The following is a 15,452-nucleotide window of genomic DNA, read 5'->3' as shown; positions in this document are numbered from 1 at the left end:
GATTATTTGATTCAGTTTTTTCTGTGTTCAAGCTCAATTACTTTAATAAAATATGTTGAATTCAAACAAATAAATAAACAAATAAACTGTGTACATTACCCTTTTAAACCTTTCTGAAACAAGACAGGTAAAAACCAGTGTATAAAAGTTTACATAGGTATAAATAGCTCTAACACTTTACTCCAGCCTGGCGTCCACACATGTGGACATCACATTTTGGGTTATTTAGACCAAAATACTAAATCTTGATCAACAAGTGCCTGATATACAGTTACGAGGACATTATACTGCAACTGTTCTATCGAAATTTCAAATTAATGTCCTCATATGTGGCTCTCATTTTTCTCAGAAACAAAAATTAGGTAAAAAAAACAAAACCTGGTAATTCTTTCTTTTTACATTCATCGGGTTCCAATCGGCCCAAATATCAAAGAGAAATTAAAAATGCATGCCATGGAAGATTTCGGGTCTTAGGGGGTTAAAATGACCAGACCCCTCCGGCCTGTTTTCCAGGCCACTAAATTAAACCCAGTCAATTACCAATTGAACAGAATAAAAACCTACGAGGTCCACTAATAGTCCAAAAGTCCAAATCTTTAATAGAAAAGACAGGCAGAACTCAAACAAACAATAATCCAAACGAGGAGCATATATAAACACTGGAAAGTAAATAATTATAAGTTATTAAATCAGACTAATTAAATACAGTAAAACTAATAAGGGAAGACGAACACACGGGAAATAAAAATAACAGTGTAAACATACCAAAACTCAAAATAAAACAGGAAAGTTACTACAAACCGAGTGTGACACAATTACATTCATATTGAAACATATGTGATAATTTTCTTTCTTTGTAGCATTTTTAAGATATGTGTTAGAACAGTCATTATGCTGTTTGGATTAGGAACCAATCATTTTTGCCAAATAGTTAACACAAACTTAGAACAACAATGAACAATTTTCAAGATTCTGATTTACAGAACAAACAAAAGTCACAAAAGGTTTCATTATTTAAGAGACAAGATCAAGTTTTTCACACAGGAATGAAATGACAGAATCCAGTGCAGCGGGGCCAAAGGTGTGTGTCAGCAAACTGAAGGTTGAGGAATCAGTCAGCTCATGTTTAAGATTGTGTTGGATTTTGAGAAGAGTCTGTCTGTTATTAGAAAGTAAGATTAACAATGTTACACCAATAACCCAAATACGGGGAAATGACAAATAATACCAAAAAAGATACAACTTTCATATTGTTTTACTAACTTACTTTGTCATATCAGCACTTGAATGGTCGATGCCTTTACAGACCATGTCTGTTGTGACATCGCAGGCCAATCTTCCGGCAAACCCGAGGGCTAGCTCCCCAGCCTCCTCTTCACTCAGAACACTAAACACTGTTACTTTAGTTTTGGCCTTCTTAGGCCTGTCAAGAATCATTGCGGGCAGTTTGGCTTTACGGCCCTAAAAAAGAAAAAGTGCAAACACCAAAAGAGCAGAGAGAGACACACACATGCGCACAAAGTTAAATGCTTTTGTTTACATGGTGTAATTGTGTATATGTTGCAGCAAATGCACAATTTCCAGCCACATTGTCACTTCATTGATACGAGTAACCCGGATTTATTTCAGGTGACATCAAAATCACGAAATGTATATCTACCCCAATCAAACCTCTGAAAACATGAACTGACATGTTCTCTGCGTTGATTCTGCGCTTGATCTCGTCTTCTGTTATTGTGTAGGTTTTCTTTTTTGAGCTTGGTACAGATAAGCGACCATGCACTCTGTAAACTGTACTAGTTCCTTCTGAATCAGTTTGGAATTCTGTATCTGCATCGATCCTGTCAACATCATCAGCAGCAGCATTATCTGTACTCAGACTTGTGCCGTATACTTCTGTTTCCTTTTCTTTGTCTTCAGTCTGTGTACCTTCATCTCTGACTGTCAGTCTTCCTATCTCACTGTTACTTGTCAATTTGCTGCAGATGTTCTCTCCCTTAGGAACTTTTCCTTTGTCATTCGCTGCCTGATGCTTTCCCTGATGACATTCTTCACTGGCTACTTCTATTGCTCCTCCTGTATAGCCACCCACTATGCTGCACAACTCCTTTCCCTCTGCTGTGCTGCACTGTGCTGTTACATAAAGAAGAATGATATAAACAGCACTATATCAATTTAATTGTGAAGAGAAATCCCCACAATACGACACAGTTATGTCTAAAATAGTTTTGTGTAAAAACTGGATCTTGAAACGTCCACTTTAATTACACAGTCCTGGTGTGCAAAGGCAAAATTACGAAAAAAAAATTCACTTTAAACATTTTTGGACGTTGTTTAGTTATATTGTGACTTACTCTCACAGAAGATACAGATGCCACAAACAGACTTTGAACAACGCATGTGCTTGTATGCACCACATTTCTGGCACTGCACCTGTGAATTAAAAAAAAAAAAAGAAGAAGAAATAAACAAACAAAAAACAAATGAACAAAGTCCATTAAATAAACAATCTATATGGCTAAGGACATGTCATAGTGTACCCGGTCTTTGGCTGCAATCACACACCAGCACTGACTGCACTTCCTAGTTCGATCTGCAAAATATAATTTGTTTAAGTACAAGTTACATTTTCCAATGTTAGAGAAAAAGAAGGCAGCTAATTTTATCTTTACCTATTGAGGAAAATAAGTAGTGGCAAAGTCGGGACCTGAGCTTTGTGATTTCAGTGTTGTACTCCTCCACTTGTGTTTTACCGTCAATGAGAGATTGGGCAAACTAATAATTGACGAAGAAAAAAAAAAAAAAAAAAAAAAAAGAACAAAAAGAATTAGATTAACAAAGAAATGTTTGTTTGTTTTTAACCCCCCCCCCGAGAAAAAAAAAAAAACAGAGCAACCAAAGCAAAGCATTACTGCTGAAATGGTTCAATCTACAAAAAAAATTGAGATTTTACCATCCTGCCTCTAAGGCTTTAAAAACTGAATAGGCAAAAATGTAAACATTACTTATATAGGTTAAAGCTATAGTTTTCAGTACCATTATGACATGCACTCCACATGAGTTCCCATCCTGTTGATGTGGGTGGCTCACATGTGACAAGGTCCACTCTCCAGCGCAGCCTCTTGCTGAAGCAAATGAGCTGAGAGATCGCAGTTATTACAAATAAAAAGCATATAGAGAAATCAATAACCACGTTCGGTAATGATTTCAATTAAATTAAATATGTTATGTTAAATATGTTAATTAATTACCTCCAGTTTTTCAACACCGCACTTTTTCTGACCTCCGACTCGCCAAATGAATTCATATAGACTATGGTCCTCTTGGGTATGTCACAAAACTGTTTTGTAAAAAGATGGATATGGTAGGCTTGGGCCTTGAGCTTTCCTAACGAGGGACACCGAAAAGTATCATGCACTAGAGAGAGTGCAAAATCTGTGCAACTTACAAACAAGGTCCAGTGGCTGCCGTTTTCCAGACAGGCTCCAATCAATTTCTCATACATCTGAAAGATGTTTTTCTGGAAATAAAAATAATGTGACAAGTATGTTTTTCTGTCAAGAATGACACTGCAAAACTGCAAAAGCTTGTCAGGTGAGACTTGTAATTAATTCTGCAGATACACAAACATATAGAAAGTGTCATTTTTGGTTTACATTAATTAATTTCTATAGTGTGTACAAAACAAATCAAGACCACAGACTCAACACGCACCACTAAATTTTTGGTGTTCTTTATCAGTTGGCCAAGACAGAAATGTTTTAATCTGTGTGCATTGCTTTTGAACAAGTCTTTACACAGAAAAGGTTTCAGAAAGGTATTTTTCAGGTTCTTCTGACAAGGCTTCAATTTTGGAAAATGCTGTTTGTTTATAGTGGCAACTTATAAACCCTTTGTGATAAGAACATAGTTACCACAGTCCAAGTCATACCTTCAAAAAGTATGCACTTTGTGCTCTTGTGGACCCATCCAAAATTTTTCCAGTGATTTGGCTTGGTATTGGATAAATGTGAGGGAAATTCTATAAAAATAACATAAATACACCTATGTTTTCAAATACATTACAAAAAACGTAAACATGCTATGTCATTATGATCAAACAAGCTTTTCAACATACCTCACACTGCAAATAGATTAGGCCATCTATTACCTTATAAAACAAATAAATAAATACATATAAATAAAAACAGAACTAAGGAACACGATTCATTAAGTAAATTGTACAATAACATTGCATGTGATAATAAAAGGCTTGATTGGTTGATTATTCAACATGAGTTGACATTTACCTGACATTGTGAAGGAGTCACAGTTTCTGTAAGGGTGTAAGAACATAACATGTGGATTTGTTACACTTCTTTTTCACAAGTTAATAACAATCAATAATTTTCATTCCATTATTTACAAGCTATCACACGATGTCCCAGGGACAACATCTACACGATGTCCCAGGGACAACATTTACACGATGTCCCAGGGACAACATTTACACGATGTCCCAGGGACAACATTTACACGATGTCCCAGGGACAACATTTACACGATGTCCCAGGGACAACATTTACACGATGTCCCAGGGACAACATCTACACGATGTCCCAGGGACAACATTTACACAATGTCCCAGGGACAACATTTACGCGATGTCCCTGGGACAACATTTACGCGATGTACCAGGACAAATTTGTAAATTTCTGGATTACTGTTAATCTCCATAGAATCAAGAACTCATGTCCAGTTTCACAGCTATGGACCAGTTAATTATGTTTCCAGGTGATAGTTTGATTCATAGATTCAGCACACAACCATAAGTCTAGGCCTTTTAGTCCAGATTCTCTTCACTTATGTTTGTAAAATGATCAGGGGAGCTACTGCAATTTTGCCTGACCCAACCCCCGGGCCACGAAACACCCAAAAAGTTGGGGAACACTGGTTAGCTAATGCTGTCGTCAAGTAGCCTATCGCTAGCAAACAAACAGCAAGCCAAGTGAGGAACATATGTATAATGCTTACCGTTTATTAAAGGAAAGTATCCTAAATTGACTTCAAATTCGGCGGACAGGCGGCGGTTTTTCGCTTCTTCACTTGTATTTCGAAATAATCGAAGGCGGGTATTTCGAAGTCGCAAAGGAATGACGTCACAAGAAGGTGATTGGTCACTTGCAATGTTGAACCTGGAACAACATTAATTATGATGATGTGGGAACAATGCTGACACGAGGAAATCAGATCGTCCTGTAACAAGTGTCACCTGGCAGTTTGTTGCTCTCTGCCAGGTGATTGGCTGAAGAGCTGTGAAAAGGTAGTGGGTGTATGGGGTGAAGTCAGCGCTCTTCTGTGGAAAAAAACCAGAGGCAATTAATTCACTCAGGTGCGAGTGGGTATACTGTCGGTAAGAGACTTTTGCCATTTTTGTTTGGATCTTTTGCATGTGCCTATTTTTAATGTGTCATTGGACTTTTTTAGTGTGACCACGAATTTTAATAGAAGAATTGATCAAGCCCTAGATCGACTGCGCGCAGGGAAACTGATCAATATTGTAGGTATATTGAGTGTTTGTTTTAGCTTCATGATTTTGAATGGTTTTATAAAATTGCTATTTTATTGGGTAATATTTTAATTGATAATGTTGTTTGTTTTCCAGCTGTGCTGTCTCTGCTGTCCTTTTTTTTTTTTTTTTGTTCTTTTGATTGATTTGTAATTTTGTTTTGGTTAGTCCGTCCAGCCGTAGAGGCGGTTATTGATTGAGAGTAAGTTTTGTAAGGGCGGACTAACCTCTCTTTTGTTTTTTGTTTTTTTATTTTAATTGTTTGTGCCACTTCCCTTTATCTCTCAGATCACAGGCCATACATAGCACTGATTCCCAGCTGCGCTGAGACCCGAATTGTTTGCAGTGTGTGCCACGATTGCAGTGTCGCTAAGCGGGGTGTGACGGGTTGCAGTATTATTTCGCACAGTTTGTGTGGTAAGTCTCATGTGCAGCTGGGATATCAGCAGGATGTGTTGTAAGTCCTGTCTGGAAACGACTGGGAATTTGTATGTTTAACTTATGTAATAAATAAATGATCAATTATTTCTTTGCCCCGTTTACTCATCCCTTGTCCTCGGTTACAATTGCATTACAAGTTTACCCAAACCTATCAATCACCATCATAAAATAGATTAGACTAATAATCAACTCATAAAGTGATATTTTAACGTTGGAGTCTTGCATATGTTACATCAGTGTAACATCAGCGTTAGTAATAAGCGATGTGATCACGTGATTCCGCATGGATTTCCTAAAATGTAACAAATGATGTTACTTTTCACTGCGCTAGAGGATACTTTTATTCTGAAGGATGCAGAGAGGAAGTGTTGTCGTCGCTGTTAGGAAGCGTCATTTTTCCTGCTTACCTTCTTACGCGTAGCTCACAGCTCAGTTGGGAAACTGACAGAGAAGCCAGCAACACGCCGGCGTGACAACCGCAGCGTTCGGTAAGATATGAGACGTGACGTGACGTATGCACCTAAAGGCTTATTCAAGTGAAGACTTTACTTTTATAATGTTGGGGAGACCTGCAGTCAGCTGAGACCGACGGAGTTACCTGGATGCGTGACGAAACGTTTCTCTCGATGAAAACGTCCAGATGACCAGAATCAACATTGAGGATTTCCTTTCGTCACTTCTCTAGTTTTGCACACCTGCCAGTCCACAGCAGGTGACGCTGAGCACAACGCCGTGGAACTCCTTCACGCGCATTAGCGGGTCCAGACGCTGTTAGCTTTGAACTTTGGTCCGCGTTTGGCAGCTGATAAGTTACAAAAAGGTATAAAGGTCACGCTGGTCTTTGATCGTCGGTGATGTTCTTGAGCCGTAAAAAAGTCCGTCTGTGCGTCCGATATCAACACGAAAGAGCTTATTTGAAGTGCAGTAGTCATTGTTGATGTGCTAGCTGTAAAACATTTGCTAAAGACTTTGGTCAAATCTACAATCAGACTGTGTGCAAATAGACACTCAGTGAATGCCACAGTAGGCCTCCCGTGGGTGACTGACCTGTACCTGCATAGCGTCACTAAACCAACGAAGAAAAAACTTGTCATTAAAATTATACTTTAAATCAAGCGCGTGTGCAGTTTAAGATAAGATAGAACTTTATTAATCCCTCGGGTGGGTCCCTCTGGGAAATTCGATTTCCAAAAAGCACAGCACCGACAGAAGTTACAGTTACAGAATATTTTTATATATATACACACACACACACACACACACACACACACACACACACACACACACACACACACAGACAAATATAAATAAAATATACAAAGGGAATAAATAGGAATAAAAATACAAGTGAATTGCACATTTCAAGTATTGAGGTCTATTGCACCATTGACTATTTACAAAAAGTATTGCACAAGGTATTGTGCAATATTGGTATTTAGTTATCAGGTATTAATGCACAATTTTGAACCCAGCATTACATTTATGTTATTGAATCTTCAAGGCCACTAAAATGTGTACATTAATGCATTTAATCTGACTTGTACACTTTCTTAAAAGAAATATCTGATACTGCGCTTCAGTCAGCTTTCATCACAGCACAGGACCTGTCTTAGTAAGGCCTCTGACTCTGGACTCATCTCTGTGCTTGTGCTTGACCTCACTGCAGCATTCAGTACTGTTGAGCATAATATTTCAGTGCACACATTAAAGTGTGCTTTCACAGGGTCCAGTGCTAGGACTAGTTCTGTTCATTTACTGTCCCATTTTCTTCTGTCTTGTATCTCTTCAGAGTGCACAGTGCCTTAAAACATGATGAACCGTGACGTGGCTGACCTCCCCAGCGGCCCACTCGATGTCTACAGGAACAAAGCCTCCTTCAGCTGGAAGGACATGGTCCGCTTTATAGATGGAGAAGATGTATATCTATTCAAGGTAACAGCACAGGCTGTACTCACGGCATTGTGTATTAAACAGCGTTTGCGTGAGATCAGGAAAATCATATGGTAAGCCTAAACTGTTGTAACTTGCCACTGAGAAGCCAAGAGATTTTCACTTGGAGCATAGACAGGAGGATGTATTTACATCCTCACCTTTAACTATTGCGTTTTCACTTCTCTTAGAATAAATCATCACACTTCTCCATGATTCTGCTTCTGAGCACACACACACACACACACACACACACACACACACACACACACACACACACACACACACACACACACACACACACACACACACAGGTCCGGTGCAGCATCATATCTTGTGGACAGAGATATGTTGTTCCTGAGACATGCTGGGGCTACTCTCCTAGCTTGAGGGCCATTGCACCGACTGGTTCGATTACCACTGGGACCACCGTTACCTTCACCCTCCACATCTTCTCGAGCTCTTCTCTGAGCCCTTGGTACTCCTCCAGCTTTTCGTGTTTCTTCTTCCTGCTGTTGCTTTTGATTCTTACTGCTGAGATATCTTTGAAGCATTGAAAGGTTACTCACGGTTTATCATTATTCAGAGTGTGGCCTTCTGTGAAGGAAGATTTGAAGTTGAACATCACACACACACACACACACACACACACACTCTCACTATTATGCAATATAAAAAGTGACATGCACTTCTAATTTCAACAGCAAGGCACACTTACAGAAAACAGTAAAGTGTGAAATTACTGCCTACGTTAGTAAACAGTGGTGCCAACTGGTGGATGAATATAAAAATGAAATATTTAAAGTGAGTAGTCCATCCATCTATCCAATTTCCTCTGCTTATCCTGGGCTGAGTCCGCATCGCTCCAGCTGCAGCACCACTGCGTCTGTTGATCCCCTGCTCCCATCACTCGTGAACAAGACCCTGAGATACTTAAACTCTTCTACTTGGGGCAGCAACTCGTCCCTGACCCGGAGTGGGCATCTGGGAAAAGCCACACAAAATCTGAGACCACCCAAGTGGAACATTTTTCTTCTTCCATTCAAATTATGAACCGGTCCCCCTATAGTTGGAGCACACCCTTCGGTCTCCCTCCCTGCCAATGGGAACTGTCTCCTCAGGTACCGCCCCCGTATCTCCACACAATATTGGAGAGGTGTGTTAACCAAGACAGCTCTACAACATCCAGAACCTTCAAGAACCTCAGTGAACCTCATCCACCCGAGGAGCTCTGCCACTAAGCATTTGTTTAACTGCCTCAGTGATCTCACCCGTCCTGGAGGATGAGTCGCCCCCTCGTCCCCAGACTCTGCTTCCTCTATGGAGCATGTGTCCGTGGGATTAAGGAGGTTCTTTGAAGTATTCCTTAGTGTTCCTAAAGTAAGTAGTCCAAAATAAAATCTTAACATAAAGGATAAGTTGATGTTAAGATGAATGTGGGATTCTTGTACGTTCTTGTTACCATTTCCAGGCTGAAGAACAACCTTTGAATTTGCTACATCTGTGCCGCTCGTAATGCCTTCCTCTTTGGCTAACACTTTAGCTTCTTGCAGCTCTTCTTCAAACGCTGGCAGTTTTCAGAGCAGGGCTCAACTTTCATCTGCAGAATTATGCGACAAATACTTTTCAATTATGAAAGCTCAAGCAGCTATCAGCTTAGATTTAACTTTGTGATATTGACATTTTTCATCCTAAACAACTGTATTATACAATGAATGTCATGCAAACAAGATCACATGGAGACATTTCACCTCTTTTAATGTTCATATTCTTTTCCATTAAGCCATGGCTATCAACTATGCAGCATTTTGTCAGGTGGATTTCACTTTGTCTTACTCTGTCTGGTCATTTCCACATTACAGCAACATGTGTTCAGGACACTGGAGAACGACCCTCTGTTTGCCCGTCAGCCTGGTGAAGATGTCCCCATAGAGAAAAAGAGAGAGTTGACCTTTCTGAGGTATCTACTTGGTAAACTACAGCTGAAGTTATGTAGCACCTGTCGTGTCCTCTGTTCTGTAAGTCGGTACTTTCTAAAGACAATAAAACTCCATATGAAAATTCACAGAATGAAGCAGCTGCTTCGGTACAACTTTGTCACCAAGGAAGAGGCGATGGCCAATCCCTGGAAAGCGATGTACCTCGACGACTGTCTGGGCATGTATGACTGGGCCTTGGTTGCTAAGCTCTTCCTCAGCCTGGGGGTAATTGTGTTTGAGTAAAATGTCCTCACACAGACACACAGTGTATGTTATATGAGATGACTAAGATTGTGTTTCTGAGCAATGTTAAGAAGGTTTATGACTTGCAAAGCCACAGCTGTTTTCACTCTAAAACAAGCGACAAGCAACACTGTAATTTTAAACCATAGAACGTGTGATTGGTTTGTTTGTTTGTATTTCCACAAACATTAGGAAGTTTCTAGTTTGTGGATTGAGCCACTATTATTATTCTCCAGGATGCATTTAGCAAAACATCACTAAAAGGGTATTCTGCATAAAGATCGGTTGTGTTAAAATCAGTTTTTAAAATTGGGGGAAAAGCTTTCATTTGTTTAATATCTTCACATAGCTGTTATTATTTGTTTTTCTTTTATCGTGTCATTCAGTTAGATTCAAAACCTTTTATGTTTCAGATGTTTGGAGCAACTGTTGCCAACTCAGGGTCAAGCAGACATAAGAAATTTGTTGAAAACACTGAAGACATGAGGGTAAGACAGCGAATCCTGAGTAAGAGGAGAAAGGAGTCGACTGCTTACTATCTGCTGTTGTGTTCATAAAACTTTGTATAGATTTAGATCGAGTTACATATGTGCTTATAGATCTTTGGATGCTTTGCATTGACTGAGTTGAGCCATGGCAGTAACACCAGAGCCATGAGGACCACGGCCAAGTATGACCCCTCTACTCAGGTCAGTACACTCTGAAAACACACACACACCACCTTGCAGGCAGTCTTTATCTGGATGGGTTTTGGATGTCATTCCTGGGAACTGCTGGAGCCAACTTCCCATTTTTGGGATTACTGCACCAAATGCTCAGAGTACCACAGGAACCACTTCCTGGGGATTTTTGATATCAGCCACTTTTTCTGTCTGCTGGTTGTACATGCCATGCAGGGGCCTCTTCTTCCATGATGGTTCCACTTCTCGCTCTTCATCTTTCTTGGGTTTCTGCTGCCTGAGGAATTCACTAAACACATAATCGGATGTGGCCATCTTCCTAATGTACTCATGGATCTTTGTAGTTTCATCTTGAAAAGTGTTTTTTACACACAGTAGCCCATAGCAACCTTACTTCGCCTTAGCGTGTAGTCTCAGGGTGCTTTGGAGTGAAACCCTTCATGCATGCTGAGGTCGGGCTTGTCCTCCTTTGACTAGCTGATTATTCCCTGTTTTTGTTACCATCCAACTACACTTCTCATGTTCGAATGACATTCCAGTGTCATTGCTGTAGATCCTAGTGGTATAGATCAGTTAATCAATGTCTCGTGAACTCTTGGAGTACAGTCATCCATGTAGAGGAGGTGCCTGACAATTACTCCATGCCGTAGTCGGTATCCATAGCCAGATTTGATGACTTCACCGAGGGGGTTCAGGCTTATGAAGAACAGTGGGGAGAGAGCATCTCCTTGGTAGATCGTGCACTTGATGCCACTTGCGCTATTAGCTTGAAGTTGGCCTCTAGTGTTGTTCTTCACATCCCCACTGTAGGTTCTGAGGGTCCCCTTGATCCCTAAGAATTCCAGGATCCATGTGTGGAGCATTGAGTCATTGAGGCTTTCTTGTAGTCAATACAGGCGGTGCACAGGTCGGTCAGTCTGGTCTTACAGTCTCGGGCTACTGCTCTGTCTACCAGTAGCTGCTGTTTCGCCTTTCGTTAGCCCTTCTGAGCATGTCTTTTCCATAGCAGCTGGTTCATTTGTGCTGCCAGGTGCTCATGGAGTGCAGTTTGCTTCTTCAGCCAGTGGGTTTGGATCATCAGGGCCTGGTGTTATCCAGCTGTTCATGCTGAAGACTCTTTCTTGGATGTTTGCCACTGTGATGGTTACTGGATCCTGTTCAGGAGGTTGCTGTGGTCTGCTCTTATGGTCACTGAGCGTTGTTGTTAAGTATCGTCCTTCTCCCATATGGTCTTCCAGTATTGCTCGGTCTCCAGGATTGGTAGGTGAAGGAAACGGTTTCCAAGGCCTAATCCGTGGATCGACTTCCTTCGAGGCGTGGACGTCTATCAGCAGAGAATGTACCTTCACCTATCAGCAGAGAATGTCCCTTAGTCTGTAACACAGTCAAATATATTCTCAAGTAATATTCAAGCATGCCATTCAGCGTGTTAGTACGAGCTCGGGAGCAGCTTGGGAGAACAAGAAAACAGACTGCTTTAGATTGTCTTCCCAAATTGACTCAACTTTATTCACAAGTACAACAGTTTATATAGAGGGTAAAATTCATGAGACAGCAGATTTATCAGTTTAAACCAGTACAGACCAAGATAAGGGAGCGTCTTCCTGCCCTTGGGTGAAGAAGCATCCTTTGTGTAGTTTATTAGTTCAGCTACAATTGTGATTATCTCAGCGACATATTTTCAAGGCACAAAACAAAGAGTTCTTTCATTAGTGAAATCTGAAACAAACCATCTGGCCTTCAACAGGCGTCTAAAAGATTAAGAAACTAATGTAGCTGAGGGAGTGATCTCTGTGGTATTTCAACCTTGTACCAGCCTGTGATTCTCACACATCAATTCTTGGGTCAAATAGAAAAATAACTAAAACAAAGGGGCCTTATTGAATGACAGTTTTCCTGCATAATGTCACTATAAAACAATATCCAGTAAATGCTCCCATGGTGCTAAAATACCTAACAGTAGGTATTTTCTCATACTGCTTCTCCTACTGCTGATCTGATCGAGCAGTCTTGGTTTGGTGGTCGCCTGGAAAATGGCATTTGTCTGACTGCACTGTGGTTACGGTGTGGGGCTCTGCCCTGTAGATCCAGTTCAATTCAATTTTATTTATACAGTGGCAAATCACAACGACAGTCGCCTGAAGGCATTTAATACTGTAAGATAAAGACCTTACAATAATACAGAAACCCCCAAAATCAGACACCCCTGATGAGCAAGCACTCTGGCAACAGTGGGAAGGAAAAACTCCCCTTTACAGCTACACCCTCCAGAAATGCTTCATCTGGGCTCTTATCTAGAAGTTGCTAAGCTTTCTCTTCCACTTCCAACCAACCACATTACATTTTAAGACTTTTATATAAGTTTGTTAAAGTTGTGAGCTTAATTTTAACTGTCGACTTTTGGCCGTTTCATGCGATCATGTCATAAAATAATGAAATCAAATAAAATTTTAATTTAAAATTATGAGGGCATTTGAGAGCGCACCTCTTAGGTCATACAGTGTAAGTCTCTAATAGCTGACTTTTCATTTGACTAATTGAGGGTCACATGGAGGAATTTTAATTTCTCCTCACTTGAACTGATTTCTGTTTCTCTTCTGTAGGAGTTCGTGATCAACTCTCCGGACTTTGAGGCTGCAAAGTTCTGGGTGGGGAACCTGGGAAAGACTGCTACCCATGCTGTGGTGTATGCTCAGCTCTACACACCTGATCAGGTGTGCCACGGACTGCACTCTTTTGTTGTCCCGGTGAGTTCTAGTGAATTTGAATATCTTTAAAGAAATGGCTGCTTGCATCACAAGGTACAAGGTAACTATCAGAAAGTCCAAGAGCTTTTGTGTTGTCAGGTAGCTATTCAAATAAGACCATCAACTACAACAGTGTTTAGAGCCATAGGAGACCTCACAGCTAAGTTTCTATTAACTGATAGGGATGTGAAGCTCACTACTGCTGTTTTGACACTGTGTCGAGCTTCTGAGGTGCTGATGTTTCAGTGTGGTTCAAATCATCCAGCTCACGCGACTCAGAGCGAACTAGATTTCGGTGCGCTTCAGCAGAGGATGATTTAGCTGATGGACGTGCATGAAATGGACTGTAACATTTGATCAGAATTAGACCCTGTAAACAAATGTTTGTTTTTCTGAAGAAGGAAACAAATTAAATTTTTTCATTTAAATATAATTTTAAATTAATTAAAAATAAAAGTTAACACATGCCAGCTACTTGCTTTACTTGACAGTGTGTAGAGGAAACCTGATGACATGGGCTCCTAGAAAGTTCTGAGGGCTGTGAGCAAGCTAACAAAAAACCTGTGTTTATACTTAATATTATCATTTATGTTTTATTTTAGTGAGTTATTGTGAGCAACACAAATGTTAACAGAGGGAGGATTTTGCTGAAGCACTCTGTTCATTACTGGTGATGGGAATTGATAAGAATGTAGTGATTCTGATTCCATTATCAATATCAGTTATCAGTTTGATACCTTATCTGTTCTCTTATCGATTCTCACTGGGTTCTTGTTCACTTTGTTTTGAGAGTCACCGCCGTTGCTAAGCAGCAGGAAAGAAATGACAGTCATGCAGATTAATTCCATGCTGTGGGTCAGATGTGTGTCCACGGTTGTTGAGGTGTTTACCTTCTTTGTTGTGATTAGAGTTGTTAATTAAAAACGCCATTATTACACGTTTCACAGAACACTTTACTTAAAAATAATGCAGTATGATACTTAATTACTCCTGGGAAAAGGTTATTTATTATACTACTTGTTACATAAGTTGCTCTATAAAAAAGCTAACAATAAAAAATAACAACGAGGCTACAACTCCACACGCCAGCACAAATCTTCCATCTCTAAGGTCTTTGTCTTAGTAGAATTCAAAGCTGACTGCAAAAAGAAAAGATGGCTGCTGGGCTCGGCATTCATTCAGCTTTCACTCTGTGTTCTTAGCTAGCTTTGCGTTAGCATGCTCTATTAGCAGATGCTTGCCAAAGTAGTGTGAGGAGTTTCCCACTTTACCGTTTATCTCATCCTTTTGTGCAATAAATGTAAACGTCCACGCTCTAGACTGTGTCGCTGTTTTCCTCCTCTGACCCGCGGACTGAAATCAGCTGATTGTAGTGCGAGTGCTAGAACTGGATCGATAGGCAGACTAACAAGTCCAAGGAATTGGACTACTGGGAACTGGTTTTCTCAATTCCCATCCCTGTTCATTATGGTTGCAGCAGGCTCAATATTTTCTTGCCTTGTTTGTGCGGGGATTTCCCCAAAGTGTGTGGTGGTCTCCATTATTGACAGTCTGGTGGATTAAGTAGCTTTGTTAGGAATTGTGCTGGACTTGTCTGTGTTACGGTTTCACAGGGTTGCAATAGCCAAATTGGCCAGCAGGTGTCACTGTGGAGATGGGATTCAGATTGTTTTGAAACCTCCGTACACGCCTCGCTCTGCCCATCACTAGTACCTGATCATTTTTCAAGCTCAGATGGCGTCCCTCAAGTAGCTTTTTTTCAGCTGCACCACAGCAGATATCTGCCTCCGTCTCACCCCGTCCCAAGCATCCTCTCGTTACAGCAGCCCTCTACATGTCTTCCCTTACTGGAGGACATGTAAATCTTTTCTGTGGTTCCTCTTTT

General features: G+C 40.4%; 2 protein-coding genes across 12 annotated transcripts in view; one reads left to right on the top strand and one right to left on the bottom strand.

Moving 5' to 3' along the window:
- Positions 1 to 573: 573 nt before the first annotated feature.
- Positions 574 to 6,646, bottom strand: LOC112430399 (uncharacterized). 2 transcript variants are annotated; one of them, XM_076882523.1, is made up of 13 exons: positions 6,588 to 6,646; positions 5,014 to 5,174; positions 4,290 to 4,315; positions 4,118 to 4,150; positions 3,932 to 4,021; positions 3,449 to 3,520; positions 3,252 to 3,340; positions 3,037 to 3,139; positions 2,673 to 2,775; positions 2,541 to 2,593; positions 2,355 to 2,433; positions 1,268 to 1,461; positions 574 to 1,159 (listed from the first exon to the last, which is right to left on the bottom strand). In XM_076882523.1, exons 1-12 carry the CDS (start codon positions 6,644 to 6,646, stop codon positions 1,454 to 1,456), a joined length of 876 nt encoding a protein of 291 aa, XP_076738638.1. In that variant the 3' UTR covers positions 574 to 1,159; positions 1,268 to 1,453. The 2 variants fall into 2 exon arrangements, with proteins under 2 accessions (XP_076738638.1, XP_076738639.1); XM_076882524.1 differs by lacking the exons at positions 574 to 1,159; positions 1,268 to 1,461 and having other exon boundaries at positions 2,356 to 2,433; positions 2,708 to 2,775.
- The window catches only part of LOC112430458 (peroxisomal acyl-coenzyme A oxidase 3-like), a 27,278-nt gene continuing 16,976 nt past the window's right edge, over positions 5,151 to 15,452 (top strand). Inside the window, exons 1-9 of one of the 10 annotated variants that reach the window (XM_076882504.1) lie at positions 5,151 to 5,371; positions 5,467 to 5,539; positions 5,837 to 5,965; positions 7,779 to 7,921; positions 9,781 to 9,878; positions 9,987 to 10,122; positions 10,554 to 10,628; positions 10,740 to 10,829; positions 13,424 to 13,567. In XM_076882504.1, coding sequence (XP_076738619.1) covers positions 7,799 to 7,921; positions 9,781 to 9,878; positions 9,987 to 10,122; positions 10,554 to 10,628; positions 10,740 to 10,829; positions 13,424 to 13,567 — 666 coding nt within the window. In that variant the 5' untranslated portion in view covers positions 5,151 to 5,371; positions 5,467 to 5,539; positions 5,837 to 5,965; positions 7,779 to 7,798. The other 9 variants (XM_076882501.1, XM_076882510.1, XM_076882502.1 and 6 more) reach the window with 9 other exon arrangements.

Source organism: Maylandia zebra, linkage group LG3, assembly GCF_041146795.1.
Source record: "Maylandia zebra isolate NMK-2024a linkage group LG3, Mzebra_GT3a, whole genome shotgun sequence".
Classification (NCBI taxonomy): Eukaryota; Metazoa; Chordata; class Actinopteri; order Cichliformes; family Cichlidae; genus Maylandia; species Maylandia zebra.
The sequence above is the reverse complement of the archived record's forward strand: the minus strand, read 5'-3'. Positions and strand labels throughout refer to the sequence as shown.